This window comes from Schistocerca piceifrons, chromosome 9 (assembly GCF_021461385.2).
Source record: "Schistocerca piceifrons isolate TAMUIC-IGC-003096 chromosome 9, iqSchPice1.1, whole genome shotgun sequence".
Lineage (NCBI taxonomy): Eukaryota > Metazoa > Arthropoda > Insecta > Orthoptera > Acrididae > Schistocerca > Schistocerca piceifrons.
In genome coordinates, this window is record NC_060146.1 from 48,361,355 (window position 1) to 48,378,321 (window position 16,967).

Genomic DNA, 16,967 nt, shown 5'->3' on the forward strand with positions numbered 1-16,967 from the left:
CAGATTTAATATTCCTCAAGAACCAGAAATTTTCAAACACCTTTCTTTTAATAACAGTTTCATTCTCAATGTTATGCAATAAAAAAATTTTAATGGTATAGAGCTGTTACTTAGAATTGCCTAAAGTCAACTCCTCCTTTTCCTCAGAGTAGACTCTAAAATATTGTTCACTTTTTCTTTCTCATTTATTACATTGTAATCGTTCATACAAAAATGTACCTAATATTTGCTGTTGCAGTGTCCTGTGTAATTTTCATCATGCATAATACTGGCTATTGACATGTGAGATCAACACTTACACGCTACTTAAAACAGTTTTCATAAATTGAGCAGCCGGTATGCCTGTTTGTTAATAGATGGCATAACTTGTTTTGTGTCCACAGTGTGGCAACTTTGGAATGTGAGCTTCTCAGTCTGACGCCACTCCCACTGACTGTTACTTCTTTCAGTCTTTAGTGGCATTTACTGTGTTATGCCATGTAGCTATAATTTTACTGACAGTTACAAGCTTTATGTCAGTTTTGGTGTCTTTAATTTTATGTGGCTTTAATATTAACTTTTCAATTACATATTTTATGAGACAAGAACATTATTGCTCCTAAATTTGTTCTTCAGTTACTTCATATGAGTACAGTCTTCTTATAAATATGTTCAGAATAAAACCTATGTGTCCTTTAGTTTTTCTCTTTGTTAATGTTTATTTGTAAACTATTTAGGTAATTATGGATTTTCTGATGAAGACACCCTTGGTAAGTAATCAAAAATTGTGGTGGCAGCATTGTTCACCTATTTTTGTCCTAAAACCAATTTTCATGTGGAATAATAAAGGGATATTCCACATAAAGTATGACACAAAACTACAGAAAGTGTGAAAATTGGAGACTGGTACAAAGTAGAATATGACAGTAAATTCAAAGCTGGAGAAGTACGTGCAGTTTTTGGAAATTTTTACTTAATCAGTGCAGTGGAGTGTGCTGTCACTATTGGAAATGGCCTGTAAAATGTGATGAAATTATAAAGAGAATTAATCCACATGACATTGTCAATGCAAGAGGATATGTTCTGTTCTCTGACTTTTAATTGAATTTACCGTTCATTTTTCCAGATGTCATACTCTTATAATATTTCATAGTGTTTGAAAAGTGAAATGTTAATGTTAAGTTTACCTTATTTGGCATATAATGTCATATTTTTATTTCTCTGCTTGCAGGAAAAAAGTTTTTTCAACAAGAAGTAGTAAGTAACATGAGTCATGTAACACTGTGTCACGTGCCTCCTTCTTCAGTATATTACAATATTTCACATGGTATAAACATTTTTAGAAATCTGTAACTCTGTCATTTGAATGCCAACCTAATATTCATTTTCTGTGATAAAACCAGATCCATACTCCTTCTAGTTTGAGCATACTTTTGACCTAAAATGCACATTAGGAATAGGATGTCCCAAATTTGTAACATGGGTCATAACATAAATTGCATCATTGTTCTTTAATTTTAATGCCCTTCCCAGCTTAAATAACACTTCAAGATCTTTGTGTGAATAAAACAATTTATAATGATGATTTACAAAAGAAAATATGGGGTTGTAGATTGATAACAAGTCAACATAATAAAACATTGATTTCAAAATGTAACATGTTTCACCATGGAATCCCCCTAAATGTGATGTTTTCAAAATTATGTACACCATCATTCCTTTTGAACAGTAGTGGACTATTTACAACAAACTTCATGAGGGAGTACATGTATTGTGAAGCAGTAGTCAAAATGCCTCACTCCTTAAACAGATTTCTACAAGACAATTGGATAAGAGCACCATGTACTATTCTTACAGCACAGATGTACTTAACATTATGGATAATTTCCAGCAAAGGCAAAATTCACTGAACATTTCCATTCTTCTGAATAAACACCTTTGTCATGGACTGTGCTCTATAACAGTGTTCATTGATCAGAACACTATATATTCTAATACGTAAAATTTTATTTTCTACTATAATACAGGACATCTTTAATAGGTAGAAGTTCAGGGGGGTGAGGAAAAATACATGCAGAATTTTATTAAACTTCTATCTGAGTACTATTTGCAGCTCAAGTTGTCTTTTCAATGCTCATTCTTTCACCATATCCCTACAGTGCCCAGCTGTATTGCCTACATTTCCCATCTCTGAAAATTAAGTGACTATCAATATAATGGAAGGAAACATTCCACGTGGGAAAAATTATATATAAAAACAAAGATGAGGTGACTTACCGAACAAAAGCGCTGGCAGGTCGATAGACACACAAACAAACACAAACATACACACAAAATTCAAGCTTTCGCAACAAACTGTTGCCTCATCAGGATGCCTGATGAGGCAACAGTTTGTTGCGAAAGCTTGAATTTTGTGTGTATGTTTGTGTTTGTTTGTGTGTCTATCGACCTGCCAGCGCTTTTGTTCGGTAAGTCACCTCATCTTTGTTTTTATATATAATTAAGTGACTATGTATGATATTGGTAAATTTCTCCCAGTTGAGCCACCAAGAACTCTTATGTTAAGAAGGAAGCACACCACATTTGCTTAGCATACATGAGCATCATGCAGTTTAAAAATGGTCATAATTTTAGGAGAAATTTAGGTGTATAGAATAGGCTACCATGTGTTGTACGTATAAAACAAGAGTGTTCAAAAGATACCATTCTCAATTAGGAAGCATCACACATTCACCTTCCGCAACCAAGTGGATAGTCATTGTATGAGGACTTTTCACTGTTGTAAAATTTGCTTCGTGCTCATCTGGAGTATCACATATATGTTTTTTGTGCTCAAAAAGGCAGTCACAGGCAAATCATTCATGTAATGTTCTGGCATGGGTTCAGCAAACTGTTTCAGACAGGAGGTAGTTACATGGCTAAAAGGTATGAAGTTGCTTCAGTTTTTTAGTACAACAGATGCTAGCATGTAGATACAATACCATGAACTGTGTATTCCATCATTTGTTTACCCTTGCACAAATAGATTTTTGGGGCATGTTATGAAAGAAGAGCTCTGCTGTGAGTCATGAGAGTGATGCTCTACTGTGACCATTATGAAAATAACCAAGGATATGTGTGACCATTTTCAAGTGATGATATGCACTTTGCTTATCAATGAAAGTGAATGACTGAAGCCACAGCAGCCCCAACTGATAAATTTTCTCATTTTCCTATTTCCAGCTGTGGAAATTCCAACACTGCTTACATTTTTGTTTTCAGTGAGTTTTCTTGGACACAGTGTACAATACATATGAGTGAATCTATCCATAAGCAAACATTAATTTTTCCTAGGTCTAGTGGAGTCTGCAGGTAGCATAGGTACTACCAGTTTGTAGAATAACAGAATGACTGTCTATGTTAACTCTGCTATCCCAGCCTTGTGTGTGTTTTCCTTAGGGAGTATACTGCCTGGATCTATCAGCTGGTTTGCAGACCAGCTTGTTTTGAAACTAGAATTTACTATTGTGTTGAAGACATTTAGGACAAAAGAGAACAAAACTTAGAATGAGAAACAGCATGGTTAATAACAATTACTACTATATGCTTCACCTTCAAAAGACATAAACAGTTTCAACTTCTTAGCAAGTCACCATCAGAAGAAAGGAAAAGGAATATAGTTAAATGCTAAAAAACTAAATTACAAAATCACACTAACTTCTGTATTTCATTTTGTACTTCAGTTTCCATTCTTTCTTTTTAAGCCAGTCCTCCTGTCAGCTTACTGCCAGGATCTTATCTCAGAAGTAACACAGCTGCTCGTCAATGCCTTGTTCCTTCCCATAATTGGTTTAATTGCCAGTTTTTTATATAACAAACACAACATTGTATAATTTGAAATCTATTTACCTTTATTGACTTCAGGGACAAGTTGGTGATTAACATGCAATAAATACTTTTAACAGTTGTTATATCACATGTCTGAACATACATTCTAAATCATTTGGAACAGAATGGCAACACTTTCACAATAGGTACTCATTTACAGTCCAGTTCTTTCTATGAGTCAACATGACATTAACTTTATATACATAACCACTTCATTTAATCATTGTTCCATTTTTATTACTTCAATACAAAATAATTCATAACATGAAGTTTACACAATGACATTACAGATTTACACAAGGTGTATGCTGTTTGATAACTAACCCAGGAATGACTTCGATCCCATACAAATTAATATAGTACCAGTTACATGTTGTTCATATAATAAATGATAGCCTTCAAATCCCTGAAGCACTGTACTCAACAATTACTTACAGATGTGTAAGAATTAACAACAAAATCTGTTAATATAATTCAGTTTATGACATAAAACAGGGTAAAATCAAATGATACACAACTATAACAAACAAAACAGCAAGTCTTTTTAACTATGACCTTTATGATTAAAATAAAGCCAAAATTACAAGTACGGTACTATTTTATGGATATTATTAATACTTCCACAGGGATTCAAAGAGCCCACCAAAAATGGCTAAAAACTGAGACCAAATAATTTGCAATCTAATGAGTCCTTCTAGGGAAAATGGACATTTTTTTAGCTCAGAAAAATCAGGACTACAAAACTATCATACTGGATCTTAGATTTAAAGGTTCTTTAACACATTAATTTTGATTACAAATAATTTTTGAAATAAGATGTTTTTGGAGAAAGTAAGATGTTTATGGAGAAGAGAATTCTCACTAAATTTAAATCCTTTGGGATAATGGGGACCACTCACTGAAAAGTGGATGCAGCAAATTGTCAATAAGCACACACAAAAAGGAAAAAAACTTGCTAGCTATTGGAGAAATCCTTTTCCGAGATAAAAAAAAAAAAAAAGAAAAAAAATGGTAACTAGGCTGTTGTCATGAGTAATTGAGACATTGATCATGTGTAATAAAACTTTATGGATTCCTGCTGGAGTGAGAATGTAGCTAGTTAGTGACAGTCATAAAACTAGATCAAATAGCTATAATCTGGTGATAACGTGATAAGAAGTCTAAATTGCTAATGATACCATTTGAGTGACTTGAACTGAACAATAATAAAAAAAATTAATTTACAAAATAGTCACTGGTTTTCTCTAAAGCAGTGTGCCTAGTCTGTGTAAGAGTAAATAAAGTATTATAAATATTTGTGATTGTTGCTGATGTTAAATGATAAGCAATATTCAGCAATCAGCACACAGTTGCACATTTCCATCTATTTTCCCAGTGACACACATTTGTGATTCAGATGCCCATCTTTAAATATATGACAAAAACTTCATTAAGTTATGGAAATACTAAAATTATTTTAGACAATGGAAACTCCAAGTTGGAATATCAACAACATAAGGAAAAAGAAATTTACTGTAAGGATAACATGTTGAGTTGCAGACAGGCCAAAACTGAAACATTGAAATGAACAGTCTTTTTGTTGTGCCTGTCAATGTGTCATCTTTGTGATGAGCAGCAATCTTTTTTTCCTTATATTGCTAAAATTATTGTAGGCAATATTATGAAAAGGATAGATTACTACTCAACATACAGTGGAGATGCTGAATTACAGACAGGCACAACAAAAAGGAGTGGGGCCTCACTTGCTTAGCAAACTTTTTGCTGTCCCTGGTCCACTATATGCTGAGTAGCAATCTATCCTTTTCATAATATTGTCATTACTTCATCATGGATTTTCCACTGTTTAAAATTATTTCAGTTTGTGTATGCAAATGGCAATCACAATCTCAGCTGTGGATGGAAAGAATAGAAAGTACAGAGATATGAATTTCTTGAGAAAATTCTAAATATGAGTTCATATAATGTAATTGGACAGATAAAAAAATCTATTCACCAAGTGGCGATAGAATACACACATAAGGAAAGGTTATAATTAGGTGAGCTTTCAGAGCCAGTGGATCCTCCTTGAGGTAGCAGGGTTGAAGAGGAAGGAAGAGGCATGAAGGAAAAGGACTGGAGAGGTCCAGGAAAGGCGTAGATTATAGAAAAGTTACCCAGAAATAAGGCTCAGAGGAGACTTACTGGACGGGTTGAGAAGGAAAGACATTGTTGGGGACGGCACCAGACAAAACTTGAAAACCTCAGACCTCAAAGGTGAAAGATAGAATAAAATGCAAGACAGAAATTAATGCTAAAATACGGTGTGTGAGTTAATAAGAGTGAAAAGCTGAGTGCATTGTACATAACAGAGTTGGGAGGGGGACAGCAAAAAATAGACGTGTAAGAAGATGAAAGATGTAGAAAACTAAAATGAAGTGAAGACAGGAGTAGTTACTTCACAGTAACAGAAAACTAAAATGGAGCGAAGAAGGAGTTGTTACTTCACAGTAACTAGAAAACTAAAATGGAGTGAAGAAAGGAGTAGTAACTATTATATTGTCAAAAACTGAATGTTTTCAGCCAAATATGAGTCCAGTGTCTTTACACTGTGCTTCCATGCTCAGTACAAAGATGCTGAAAAAGAAAATTTGACAAGGATGAAAGAAGACAGACTATTAAAGATACAATTTGGTGCTCGTTAAAATTAGGAAACACAGGTGACCAGAGGTAATGTGGACTCATTACAATATGTGTAGAAGGATAGAGACAAGATGAGAAGAAAAAGGGGGAGGAAGAAAGATTAAAATGCTGTTAATTATAGATGAATTTTAAAAAAGCAAAACAAATTGTAATGAGAAATTGTTAGAAGAAGAATGGCATAATTGAAGGAAAATATTTAAGGAAGTTCACTTTCTTCACAAAAGCTACAGAACAGAAGGTAACAGGTTATAAAACTTAATCTTTTATGATAAATTATGATTTATGTAGTAGAAATGTAATCAATGACAACTATAAAGGAGATAATAAGAAAAAATAAAAAAGTTGGTTCACCAAGTCACAAAATGAATGATCACAGGGAAAGTTGCAACTATGTACATTGAATGTAATTTTGGAAAAGTGAAATGTAAGACCATTAACACTTTGACTGCTCTGCTACTGTCCCCAGGTATTCTGGACACATTAATGTGAGCCTATGATTCTTCTGTCAGGTCTCAGCCCCCCTTGCTGCCACCTTTATGCTCCTGACATGTTAACATGGCCAGTCGCTCAGGTCTCTGTGTGCTCTGGACACAGTAACGTATGAGGCTCTTAGCAGCCAGCTAGACAGGACCAGCAGCTACATTTTCATCCTGAGTGCTCAGCAACTTTCTGTCTTTCAGCCTGTGTGCATTTGCTGCTATGATATTACTTGTGTTGCTGTTTTCATCTTTGTTTTTGACTTATAAAATGGCATGGCATTGTGGTTGTACATATTCAGAAATCATGAAGATGGTGATAGCAACTATGTCTGTTACTTGGTATCACAGGATAAAAGAAACAGAAGTAGTGTATCAGCTGCCTCCATAGAAACACCTTGTTGTATTGCTGGAGAGATTGATTGACAATTTGTATGTTATGCATTCTGTAGTTTCTAAATAAACAAAACAACTCAGTGGATATTGAAATATCTAAGCATCTGGTTACTTAGCAATTACATCTTGTGGCATAACAACAAACAGGTTTTGATTAAAGTTGCGTATCCCTTGTAAATATTAATGTGTGCAATACCACAATATTCTTTTCTGATGAGATATGAAATGTTGTTAAAAGAAGAACATCTTTCCATTGCGGAACAAAATAGTTATGGCTATATCTCAATAGATAAAAAAGTTTCAAGAATTAATCACATGGCAATATACACACTTCTTTGCTTGCTACCATTTGCGAAAAGTCTTGTTTCGATATCTTGAACCATTTATGAAATATGATGGGTATTACAACTACATGATTCACTTTGCATATGGCCAGGACACTGAATGCAATATCCCTCCCATTAGTATAAAAACTAATATCTTGAGTACAGTGATATGTATCATTCTGCTTTCAGCTTTAAATACAGAGTCAAGATGGTAGCTACATTTTGAACCATAGACAAAGCCTGTGCAATATGTTTTTACTTCTCCAAAAATCTTAAAAATTTCATGCAATGGTTTATTTCATTGGATGCAGGACAATACCTAAGACAGCTAATGAAGGGAAATTCAGTTGTTTATCAAGCAAAGATATCATACTGCAAGGGCAAAAGAATCAAATACTTTGGCCATATAGCTTTCTTAAAACTGGATAATATGTATTTCATAGTGGCCGGTATGCTCAGTCAAGCACATCACCAACAATCTGTGCAAGCCTCCCATAGATATTAAAATAATATGTTGAGAATATTGTACATATCACTCTGTTCTCAGCTTTAAATACAATTTTGATACGTGAGCTACATTTCATTCACTACAACCACTGACATAAAGTGTTATTTTAGTACTGCAAAAATTTCAAATGTTGTTGAATGTTTTATTCAGCTGGAAGCAGCACAGTACTAAGATGAATAATGAAAAGAAATTCTGCTCTTTATCAAGCTGAGATATCATCCTGCAAGGTGTAAAAAGAACCAAGTTTTTTCACCAAATATTTTTCTTAAAATTGGATGATAAGTATTTCATTAGTGGCTTGCACGTCTGGTCAATCATGTTGCCTACAATTCATGAATAGAATCAACAAATGTGGAATGAAGAATTTATTACTGTGGTTCCCAATAACTGCTAATATATTAGAGTGATATCACTGATAGATTCATCCTTTCATTGAGTTATTACAGTTATGGACAGCAGGTTTATGAAAGAGTAACTTGAAAAGAACACTAAGCTACTAATATGAAGGAAAACTGGCATTTCACTTTCATCATAGGCTTCTACTGTCCTTCTAAAAGCTCCAGAAAAGGTGTAATTCCTGGGCATGAAACAAACTGGCAAACCTGTGTGTTTGTGTATGCAGTGATTTATTTCTAGAGGAATTTAAAAGTGAAAAACTTAAGTTATTAGAGTAACTGTATTTATTTTGAGTCAGAGGTGGTGAAACACAAATAGGCAGACACAGTCATTATGCCCAGCCCTCCTGGAATATTCAGCACAGGGGATTTGGGCTGTGCAGCAGAACCAGTTCACAGGCAGGAGCTTAAACACAGGCTCCAAGCACTGGTAGCAGTATAGGGCATCGTCAAAGCCATGCTCTTTATGAAATACAGTCAAAGGGTTAACCTGAAAGGTATGTACAAAAAACCTCTGTTGAGTGCTGAAGAAAGAGATGATACATGGGAGAAGTTTATTGAAGATCAGTGCAGTGGAGAAAATCTTGTCAAAGTGCAATAGAAGAATGAGGGAGAAGTTTATGTAGATGAAATAAAACAACCAGTAATATGGTGAGAGTCTGACAGCAGTGAATGATTTGATATGAAATATGTTAAAATGAATTGATGGGATGTCTTCAGAATTATTAGTCAGTTAAAGAAGTAGGAAATACAGAATATTTGGCTAAATGTCTAAAATCTTGAAAAATGAAATGTTACCATCAACTTTCTAGAAAAGCATTATCGTCATACTGCTAACAAGTCACAAGCAGATGATATGAAAAATACTGGACTATTGCAACAATATTAGAGAAGGAAAGTTACTAATCACCATATAGCAGAGATGCTGAGTCACAATAGGCACAACAAAAAGATTCACACAATTATAGCTTTCGGCCATTAAGGCCTTTCTCAGCAATGGACACACACACACACACACACACACACACCACACACACACACACACACACACAGACACAGACACACACACTTACGCAAAGCAACTTGCACACATGTCTGCAGTCTCAGATAACTGAATCCACACTACAAGCAGCAGCACTGACTGGTGTGTATGTGTGTCACTTTGTTTACATTAGGATTTTAGTATGAGACTTTTTTTTACAACAGTATTTGACTGATATGTTACCTTATACTGTTGTAGATTTTTGCTAAGGCTGTTTTTGTCAGAGCGCAAGGCTTCTATTGTGTCCTGCTGCTTTGAGAACTTAATATCAGCATCCCCAAGCTGCTTCTTTAGATCAGTCATAACCCTTTGCTTGAACTGCAGATCCTCCATGATTTCCTGCATTTTCCGTGTTAGTTCAGCCTCTTCTGCAATGTGTCTGTGAACAAGAAAATTATGTGTCAAAATGTTTTCTCCAGAAAAAACTTGATTTCACTATTAACTTCCTTCTGAAAAGTTTCAGAAAAATAATGTATTTAAAAAAGTTGAGCATATCTGTAAGTATAGATTCAGATCCATTCACAGTTTGGATTCTAGAAGGGCATCTTCACTGAACATGCCATCTACTGTTTCAGTGACTGATGTTACTAACACTATTTCACCTACTTGTATGTTTTTGTGATCTGCATAAATCATTTGATACTACAGATCACAATACTCTTTTGGTGAAACTTAAAACTTAATGGCTTTTGAGGCACAATAAGTAAATGTTTCATGTCATATTTAACTGACACAATGCAAAGGGACCATGTTAAATAGCTCATGCAGCTCTCATAATGAATCTTCCTCTAAGTGGGGACAATTTACTGCCTGCTTTTCATGGGGGTCAATTCTGGACTCAGTCCTGTTGTTTAAAGACAAATGACACTCTGTATAAAGCAGTAACTATAATCTTTTGTTAACATCACACTCAGACTTAACAGATCTGTAACAACAGAAAAAAACGCAGTTCATTCAATTATGCACAAGGCAAAGTATACTATCATCAATAATAACACAGTATGAGGGAATGAAACATGTAAAACTGATTGCTCCAAATTCATAGTTGTGCCTACTGATGGGAACTTGAATTAAGAACCATATATTTTAAATCTTGTCAAAAGTTTGTACTCAGCGGCATTTTCTCTATGTATAATTACTTATTTTGTTGATTGAAGCATTAGAAAATTAGCTTACTTTGCATGACTGCATTCACTGATGCCACACAGAATAATTTTGTGGGACAATTCCATATACAGATATAAAGTACAGAAATGAACTATTAGTATAGTAACTGGTATCCATATGTAGACAATTGTCATGTAGACATCTGTGTAAAGCTGTGGTTCCCAACCTGGAAGTATAACAGGCAATCAAAAAATATCTGTTTGATTATGTTGCTGCAGCATATACGAGATGTCATTGGAAAGTTTTAAGAATGAATCTGTTGCTGCTTACTGGTTTGGCAGACAGGAACACAGAGGGTGGGGAGTGAGTCATTGCGTTGCCTTGAATGCCCTCTGACAGGAAACTGTGTTTCCTTTATTCGGTTCGTTGTGGCAGCTGGTTCAGTGTGGGTCTGTTAGGGCTTGTTGCCAGATTCTGTGTGCGTGAAAATTGGCATAAAAATGGAGCAACGAGTTTGTGTGAAATTTTGTTTTAAAACCAGGAAATCAGCTTCTGAGACTTACAACCACGAATCATTTGAAGATGAACCATGGTCTGGCTGTCCTTCCACTTCAAAAACTAATGAAAATGTTGTGAAAGTTCGTGACTTAGTGTGCTCTGATCAGAGAGACAATTAGGGAGATGGTTGATGAACTTAATTTAAGTTTCTATGCAGTTCAGTCAGTTTTAACTGAAGATCTGAACATGCATCAAGTGTCCGCAGAATTCATTCCAAAAGTGTTGTCAAGTGACCAAAGACAATATTGAGTTGAAATGTGCCAAGAGCTGATTAACTGGACTAAAAATGACACAGATTTGTCAAATAGGGTAATTACAGGTCACAAATTGTGGGTACATGGATATGATCCTAAAACCAAAGTGCAGTCTTCACAGTGGAAGACTCCAGGTTCACCATGACTGAAAAAACCACGGCAAAGTTGGTTGAAGGTGAAGACAATGTTGGTAATTTTTTTTTGATTCTACCAGTATTGTGCATCATGAATTTACCCTGGAGGACAGACAATTAACCAGGAATACTACAAATGTGTCCTTGAACGTTTGTGTGAAGGTGCGGAAGAAAAGGCCTGCATTGTGGAAAGACGGCAGTTGGGGCTACACCGTGACAATGCTCCGACTCATCGTACCATCTCCATCATTGAATTTTTGACCAAATTCAAAATTCCTGTGCTTCCACAACCGCCATATTCCTCTGGTTTGGCCCCTGCATACTTCTACCTGTTTCCTAAACTGAAATTTTCACTGAAAGGGAATAGATTTAACTCGATTGAAGACATCCAGGCAAATATGGAGAGTGTCCTTCACACACATCAGGAAAAAAATTCCAGGGATGTTTCCAAAAGTGGAAACACCATTGGAGTCAGGAGGGGACTGTTTTGAAGGAGATGCATCACAGTTGCATGTAAGTACCACCATTGTACAATTAAAAGCCCACTCTTAAAACTTTCCAATCACACCTCATATGCAACATAGTGTGACACCGATGTTAAAAAACTTAACAAAGGAGTTATGCCAGCTTAAGTGGGAGACATTAGAGTGCCCATCCTATAGTCCTGATCTGTACCCATGCGATTATCACACCATTGGTCCCTTAAAAAAGGCCTTGAAATGTCGATATCTCCTGTCTGAAGAGGATGTGCAGCAGGCAGTTAGTGACTTATTCACACAGCAGGACACAGTGTCTTAACAAATGGGTATCTTCAACCAGTAGCATCATTGGGATGATTGTCTAAATTCTCATGGTGATTCAAATGTTCAAATGTGTGTGAATTCCTAAGGGACCAAACAGCTGAGGTCATCAGTCCCTCGACTTCCACACTACTTAAACTAACTTATGCTAAGAACAACACACACACCCATGCCCAAGGGAGGACTCGTACCTCTGGCGGGAGGCGCCACACAATCCATGACGTGGTGCCTCAAACCATGTGGCTACTTTGCGCGGGTTTCATGGTGATTCTGTCTGATTGGCATAGCCTGCTGATTCTGTACTGTATGGCCTTAGAACAGAAACTTTTTAATTGACTCCCTAGAGAGTAATATGAATTTCTGTTAGGGGTAAAAACAAAAAGCTTTGATTACGACTTAGTAACAAGTCTCAAGTATTCATGAGAAAATAATGTCAATTATTACCGTTTTATTATGGCCAAATACAGTGTTGGTCATTAAAACTGCAACACCACAAAACTGCCATGCAGCAAACATTAAACAGGCAAAAAGTGTGCTACATGCTTGGCTATGCTAATGATTAACATTTCAGGGCAACTGCATAAAATAAGAAGGACTAACCTTCTGGAATAAGTTTTAAATCTAATTTAAAATCATTTTTTATGGATAACTGCTTCTATTCCATTGATGAATTTCTACTTGAAAATTTGTAAGAGAAAAAAGCTTAGTTGCACATGTGTAAGATAAAAATAATTAATTTTAATACTAATCATGTATTCATATCCTGTAAACTGACTCATTCCACATCACTGTGGTAAAAGAATCATTCAAATGGTCTATGGAACATATGACTGACTAACTACATTTCATATATAAGGAAAGATAACAAAGTGGGTGTCTCATTCATAAAGTCACATTGAAATGTTGTTTTTTGGGAAAAAAAGATCATGTTATGCATTGTGTCTGAAGGAGCATTTACCAGCACAATGGGAAATTTATGGATCACAATCTATCAAGACTGCAGTTCCTCATTTATGATACTGCTGATAGCACTGATTAACATCCTACTACTACCCCACAAGCACAGAATCAGTGGATTCAGGAGACCATGCTCAAAAGCTTGTGGAATCTCAATGGCTGCAGACGAAGAGCACTTCTGAGGACAGGCACATTGTTCACGCACTTAATGTGACGTCGTGGGCTTGTTTGCAGTGAGACAAGTATCCAGAAGGACTGTGCAGCAATGTCTGGAGCACTGAAGACTGTCACCAAGGTGACTATTGTTGCTGCTTCCTCGAAATGGCAGCAGGGAGAGGTGTGCTGACAATGGTGCGCCAAACAACATTGTAATGTCCGCGCAGAATACCATGGCAGGTAGATGTGCAGACAGCAGGGCACGCGTGAGGAGAGCAGTAGTGATGGGGGCTGTGGGCAGGTGCTGTAGGGGAAATGCCAAGTGCTGAAGAGGAAGTCCATTTTAAACTGAAGCCTGCACGCACATTTTTTGTAAATATTAAGCAGGGCCACCCAATGCGCGCACTTGCATGGCGACCATTCAAAAAGATCTGCCAGCTCTGTTTTGGTTAATATCTAAAAAAAAAAATTCTGCTGATAATGCAGCAATTTATTTTTGCCTGACTTGTTAACAATTTGCAGCTCCTTTCAGAGAATTGTCACGAGCAGCAAATTTTGAGCAAACCTACACAGTTCTTTTGTTTCCATGTTAAAATTTGCTTCATCTGCCAAAACACACAGTCACACATCACTAACATGATGTGCAAACACAACTGCAAACAGGAGTTTATTCAGTTTGTGAAGTGAGGAACTGAGGAAAAGTAAGGTCAGTATTTATGAAAAGCCACATTCCTGGTACAAAACAAACATGTAATGTCTCTCCATATTTCTCAAACAACCATCACAATCCATGCCATCCACACTCGTGCTCACATGCACGAAACTTTTCACAGCAACAGAGAGCTTAAAGCCTCACTATCCAAAGGCATCTGGTTGTTGTTCTTTGTTGTTGTGGTCTTCAGTCCTGAGACTGGTTTGATGCAGCCCTCCATGCTACTCTATCCCGTGCAAGCTGCTTCATCTTCCAGCATGTACTGCAGCCTACATCCTTCTGAATCTGCTTAGTGTATTCATCTCTTGGTCTCCCTCTATGATTTTTACCCTCCACGCTGCCCTCCAATACTAAATTGGTGATCCCTTGATGCCTCAGAACATTTCCTACCAACCGATCCCTTCTTCTAGTCAAGTTGTGCCACAAACTCCTCTTCTTCCCAATTCTATTCAATACCTCCTCATTAGTTATTTGTTCTACCCCTCTAATCTTCAGCCGGCCGCAGTGGTCTCGCGGTTCTAGGCGCTCAGTCCGGAACCAAGTGACCGCTATGGTCGCAGGTTCGAATCCTGCTTCGGGCATGGATGTGTATGATGTCCTTAGGTTAGTTAGGTTTAAGTAGTTCTAAGTTCTAGGGGACTGATGACCATAGATGTTAAGTCCCATAGTGCTCAGAGCCATTTGAACCTCTAATCTTCAGCATTCTTCTGTAACACCACATTTCGAAAGCTTCTATTCTCTTCTTGTCCGAAATATTTATTGTCCATGTTTCACTTCCATACATGGCTACACTCCATACAAACACTCTCAGAGACGACTTCCTGACACTTAAATCTACACTCTGTGTTAACAAATTTCTCTTCTTCAGAAACGCTTTCCTTGCCATAGCCAGTCTATATTTTATATCCTCTCTACTTTGACCATCATCAGTTATTTTGCTCCCCAAATAGCAAAACTCCTTTACTACTTTAAGAGTCTCATTTCCTAATCTAATTCCCTCAGTATCACCCGAGTTAACTCAACTACATTCTATTATCCTGGTTTTGCTTTTGTTGATGTTCATCTTATATCCTCCTTTCAAGACACTGTCCATTCTGTTCAACTGCTCTTCCAAGTCCTTTGCTGTCTCTGAAAGAATTACAATGTCATTGGCGAACTTTAAAGTTTTTATTTCTTCTCCATGGATTTTAATACCTACTCCAAATTTTTCTTTTGTTTCCTTTATTGCTTGCTCAGTATACAGATTGAATAACATCGGGGAGAGTATTCCAGTCAACATTGTCAAACTTTTTCTCTAAGTCTACAAATGCTAGAAACATAGGTTTGCCTTTCCTTAATCTTTCTTCTAAAATAAGTCGTAAGGTCAGTACTGCCTCACGTGTTCCAATATTTCTAGGGAATCCAAACTGATCTTCCCCGAGGTCAGGTTCTACCAGGTTTTCCATTCATCTGTAAAGAATTTGCGTTAGTATTTTGCAGCCGTGACTTATTAAACTGATAGTTCGGTAATTTTCACATCTCTCAACAGCTGCATTCTTTGAGATTGGACTGATTATACTCTTCTTAAAGTCTGAGGGTATTTCGCCTGTCTCATACATTTTGCTCACCAGATGGTAGAGTTTTGTCAGGACTGGCTCTCCCAAGGCTGTCAGTAGTTCTAATGTAATGTTGGCTACTCCCGGGGCCTTGTTTCCATTTAGGTCTTTCAGTGTTCTGTCAAACTCTTCACGCAGTATCATATTTCCCATTTCATCTTCATCTACATCCTCTTCCATTTCCATAATATTGCCCTCAAGTACCTCACCCTTGTATAGACCCTCTATATACTCCTTCTACCTTTCTGCTTTCCCTTCTTTGCTTAGAACTGGGTTTCCATCTGAACTCTTGATATTCATACAAGTGGTTCTCTTTTCTCCAAAGATCTCTTTAATTATCCTGTAGGCAGTATCTATCCTACCCCTAGTGAGATAAGCCTCTACATCCTTACATTTGTCCTCTAGCCATGCCTGCGTAGCCATTTTGCACATCCTGCCGATCTAATTTTTTAGACATTTGTATTTCTCTTTGCCTGCTTCGTTTACTGCATTTTTGTATTTTCTCCTTTCATCAATTAAATTCAATATTTCTTCTGCCACCCAAGGATTCCTATTAGCCCTCGTCTTTTTACCTACTTGATCCTCTGCTGCCTTCACTACTTCATACCTCAAAGCTACCCATTCTTCTTCTACTGTATTTCTTTCCCCCATTCTTGTCAATCGTTCCCTTATGCTCTCCCTGAAACTCTCTACAACCTCTGGTTTTGTCAGTTTATCCAGGTCCCATCTCCTTAAATTCCCACCTTTTTGCAGTTTCTTCAGTTTTAATCTGCAGTTCATAACCAATAGATTGTGATCAGAGTCCACATCTACCCCTGGAAAAGTCTTACAATTTAAAACCTGATTCCTAAATCTCTGTCTTATCATTATATAATCTATCTGAAACCTGTCAGTATCTCCATGCTTCTTCCATGTATACAACCTTCTTTTATGATTCTTGAGCCAAGTGTTAACTATGATTAAGTTATGCGCTGTGCAAAATTCTACCAGGTGGCTTCCTCTTTCATTTCTTATCCCCAATCCATA

The 16,967-nt window shown here is 36.6% G+C and overlaps 1 protein-coding gene across 1 annotated transcript in view; it reads right to left on the bottom strand.

Moving 5' to 3' along the window:
- Window positions 1–16,967, bottom strand: part of LOC124716692 (cilia- and flagella-associated protein 58-like) — a 145,668-nt gene that overhangs the window by 55,675 nt on the left and 73,026 nt on the right. The window contains exon 9 of the mRNA XM_047243232.1: window positions 9,852–10,047. Coding sequence (XP_047099188.1) covers window positions 9,852–10,047 — 196 coding nt within the window. The remainder of the gene's footprint in view (window positions 1–9,851; window positions 10,048–16,967) is intronic.